Source organism: Pygoscelis adeliae, unplaced genomic scaffold (genome assembly GCF_000699105.1).
Source record: "Pygoscelis adeliae isolate BGI_AS28 unplaced genomic scaffold, ASM69910v1 Scaffold661, whole genome shotgun sequence".
In the NCBI taxonomy this organism is placed as follows: domain Eukaryota; kingdom Metazoa; phylum Chordata; class Aves; order Sphenisciformes; family Spheniscidae; genus Pygoscelis; species Pygoscelis adeliae.
In genome coordinates, this window is record NW_008824120.1 from 26,574 (window position 1) to 30,211 (window position 3,638).

Genomic DNA, 3,638 nt, shown 5'->3' on the forward strand with positions numbered 1-3,638 from the left:
CGGACACCCTGCCTGAGGTCTGCAGAGCTGGTGCGCACCAACCGTCGTGCCTCAGGCTGCTCGAAACAGAGCTCTCTGGTCCCACGCCCAGCGCCTTCAGTCTGCCCTGGAGGCACCAGATCGCCGGCAGGACAACCAGCGCTCGGAGAACCTTTCCAAAATCACGTGCGTTATACTTACGTCTATAAAAGCAGGTTTTTTTGAGATGAGAGGCTGTGAGGCTGGACCTCTCCGGCACCGTGGGAAGGCTCTGCGGCTCCCAACCCTTTTTTCTTTGAACCCTTATATCAATACGATGCAAAAAGAGACCTTCTGATCCACGTTGGGATTTACGGGGCAGAAGTGCAGCTGCCAGAGTCTCAACCCCGGGTGTATCCTTGTGCAGTTGGTGGGGCATCGTTATCTCCTCTTGCTTGAAGACCTCCGTGTCCCTCACCAGTCTCACGCTGGACTCCCATCGGGGAGCTGTCGGGAAAGGCTGATTTTTAGGGAGTTCAAGTGATCTTCACGAACGCAGGAAAGGGACCCAACAAGAGGAGGGAAGCTCGTGCGTGCCCCGCAGAAGGAAACCGGTGTCGCCTGGCGCGGGGGCTAAAGATGCAGACCGTTCCCCTGGTGGGACGTGGGAGGAGGAGGGACCCTCCTGGGTGGGGTGCGGTGACCCCCACGCCATTGCAGTTCAGCTTTACAGATGCAGCGCAACAGGTAAAAGGGAGGAGAGTTGCGCGGAGCGAGCTTTTAAATCCCATTTGTTGGACCTAGGGAGGCTTCTCCGTTACCAAACGAGTCGCGTTATCTTCCTACAGCTTTGATTATAGGGCAATATCTCCGAAGATGAGCAGTTCCTCCCTACTGGTTAATTACGTCCTGAGTGTCTCGTTCATCCCGGAGGAAGCTGTTCCAGCTCGCTTCAGGCGCACGCCAATGCTCTCTCCTGATCGCTTCAGCGAAGTGTAAATCCCTCCGTGGAAACTCGCTTTGATACCGGTGTCGTTACCGGGAGCGAGAAGAGATCTTTGGAAACACGGGGGGGGGGGTTCGTTACCGGGAGCGAGAAAAGAACTTTTGGAAAACCGGGGGGGGGGGTTCTTTATTGGATGTCCGGAGGGATTTCTGCTGTCCGTCACGCGGCCGGTTAGCGCATCACGTTGTCTCCGGGCGCAGGTCGCCTTCACCGGCGTCTTCCGCTCGGTGGGGTCGGTCCCTTCGGCCGTGTTTCTGATCCAGCGCCGGGACCGAGCCCTTCGGGGCCGCTTGGCGCTTGCTTTGTCGTTGGGTTTGGGGTCTTTTTCTTTTCTTTTGTAGTTACAGCCCCGTTCCCTCGCGTTAATTTTGGAGTAACGAGGAGGTGGAAGTGTTCGGCGTGGCGGTTGCAAATTAGGGATTGCAGCTCCGGTCCTCCGCGACGGACCGCGTGCCGGCGGGAGCGCACGGCTGTAAAGAATAATCCAGTAACTAAGCTCGCATTTATTTAGCGGCACCAGACACGCGTTTGCTTGCAGTTGCTTTGAAGCAGCACAGGTAGGAGCAGGACTTTTCCACCGTGTGTTGTCTTGGGGGTTGGTGAGAGCCGAAACCTTTCTTGGAAGCGGAACTTGGGGATCTATCAGCTCTCGTTTTCTTTACCGGGTTGTCTCCTGCAGAACTTCTCGCGTGAAATCTCATTTCCAGCGGAGATCGTAGTGTGCTTGAGGAGCTGGAAGGAGTTTGGGTTGGGTTTTTCCTTGGTTTCGCTGAGATTAATTAAAAAAAAAAACAACCAAAAACCCACAAACAAGCCATCGGTGTGGCGTTACAATCCGTAAACCCACCTGGCGATGCAGGGCATACGCGGTAACGAAATACCCACCGCCTAAAAAGCAGTCGGGAAGGCTGAAAGGGATTAGCGTTTCCCGGAGGTCGGTGCGTTCGCCGGGATGGTTTTGCGGCTCCGGTTTTACTGATGCCTTTATCCTTCTCTCCGTGTTTTTTTAATTTCCAGGAAGCGCGACGTCATGCAGAATATTATGCAAATCCTGGAGTCGGTCCAGTTGAAGTGGGAGCTGTTTCAGAGCTGGACGGACTTCTCCAGGCTACATCTTTCTAACAAACTGGCCATTTTCGGCATCGGTTACAACACCCGCTGGAAGGAGGATATTCGTTACCACTACGCGGAGATCAGCTCGCAGGTACCCCTCGGCAAGCGGCTCCGGGAATATTTCAACTCGGAAAAGCCGGAGGGTCGGGTTATCATGACCAGAGTGCAGAAAATGAACTGGAAGAACGTTTATTACAAATTCCTGGAGATCACCATCAGCGAAGCCAGGTGCCTCGAGCTGCACATGGAGATCGACTGGATACCCATCGCCCACTCCAAACCCACCGGAGGAAACGTCGTTCAGTATTTATTACCGGGAGGGATCCCCAAAAGCCCCGGCTTGTACGCCATCGGTTACGAAGAGTGCCACGAGAAACCCCCCTCCCCTCTCGCCAAGCACAGGGGGCCCGATCCCGGCAATGAGACTCAAGGGGAGCTGGAGGTCCCTTCGCCGCAAGCCTCCCTCCGGGTGGATATGGAATCCGCCCGGATTATCTACTGTTACCTCGGCATCGCCGAGGTCCGGACTCTCCAGCAGTGCCTGTTTTTACACTTTCAGGCAAACACCAAAACCTTCAGCAAAGATTGGGTCGGGATCAACGCCTTTTTATCTCAGAACTGCGTCGTAGAGCCCGGCGTGTCGCCCAAATCCATCTACATCAAATTTGTGGAAGTGGAGAGGGATTTTCTTTCCGCCGGCTCTTTGGTAGAGTGCCTGGAAAAAGCCATCGGATACCCCTTAAAATTTAACAACTGAGTCTCGTCCTTCATAAGGATTAGGGCTGTCTGCCCCTTTTTTCCATCTCGCTACCAGACGCTTTCGGATCCTGTCCGTTCACAGCCGGGCAAGTCGGACTTTTCCGCCTGGAAACGAGTTTTGGGGTGATAAGAGGCTTGCGGGGCGCTTTCCACGAGCTCATCCCCGGCAAGCGAGCGTGTCCCGGCTCTCTCGCCGGCCGGTTTTCCCGCCGGAGCGGCGCGGCGATGAGAAGCCCCCGGCCCGTGAAACGACTGTAGGTACATTCCACATCGGACAAGCGCGTACACGTGGCGTTTTCATACGAAAAGCTGGTTTTTTTTGGTTTTTCTTTATTCCACGGTGTCTCATTTTTACGCATCCGTCTCTCCCTTAAGTGTTATTATGGATCTGAACAAATAAGCAATAGATAACGGCGAGTTAAACCTTGAATCACGTTAAAGGAGACTGTTTTTCAAAGCCACCCTTAGATACTATTGTATATAATTTAGGACTTCACTTTTTTCACCCGTCAAGTGTTCTCCTCTCTCCGAACAGTGTTGCCTGCAAAAAGACTTTGGTTTCTGTGATGTATTCCACTTTACTAGTAGCGTTGCCATATCCGCTTTTATTTTATTTTATTTTTTAACATTAAAATAATTCCTGGCTTTTTTATTTTTTTCTTTTTATTTTGGGGTGGGGTTTTTTTTGTTTGTTTGGGGGGTTTTTTGAGGGTGGTTTTTTTTTTTTTTGAGTTCTAGTTAGGCTCTTTGTGAGAATAACCTGGCAGCTGGGAAACATTTTTTTATTTTTAATTTTATTTTG

At 52.3% G+C, this 3,638-nt stretch overlaps 1 protein-coding gene across 1 annotated transcript in view; it reads left to right on the forward strand.

The window, feature by feature from the left end:
• MSANTD2 (Myb/SANT-like DNA-binding domain containing 2) overlaps window positions 1–3,447 on the forward strand; it is a 9,813-nt gene extending 6,366 nt beyond the window's left edge. The window contains exon 3 of the mRNA XM_009334322.1: window positions 1,982–3,447. Coding sequence (XP_009332597.1) covers window positions 1,982–2,834 — 853 coding nt within the window. The 3' untranslated portion in view covers window positions 2,835–3,447. The remainder of the gene's footprint in view (window positions 1–1,981) is intronic.
• Window positions 3,448–3,638: the final 191 nt, after the last annotated feature.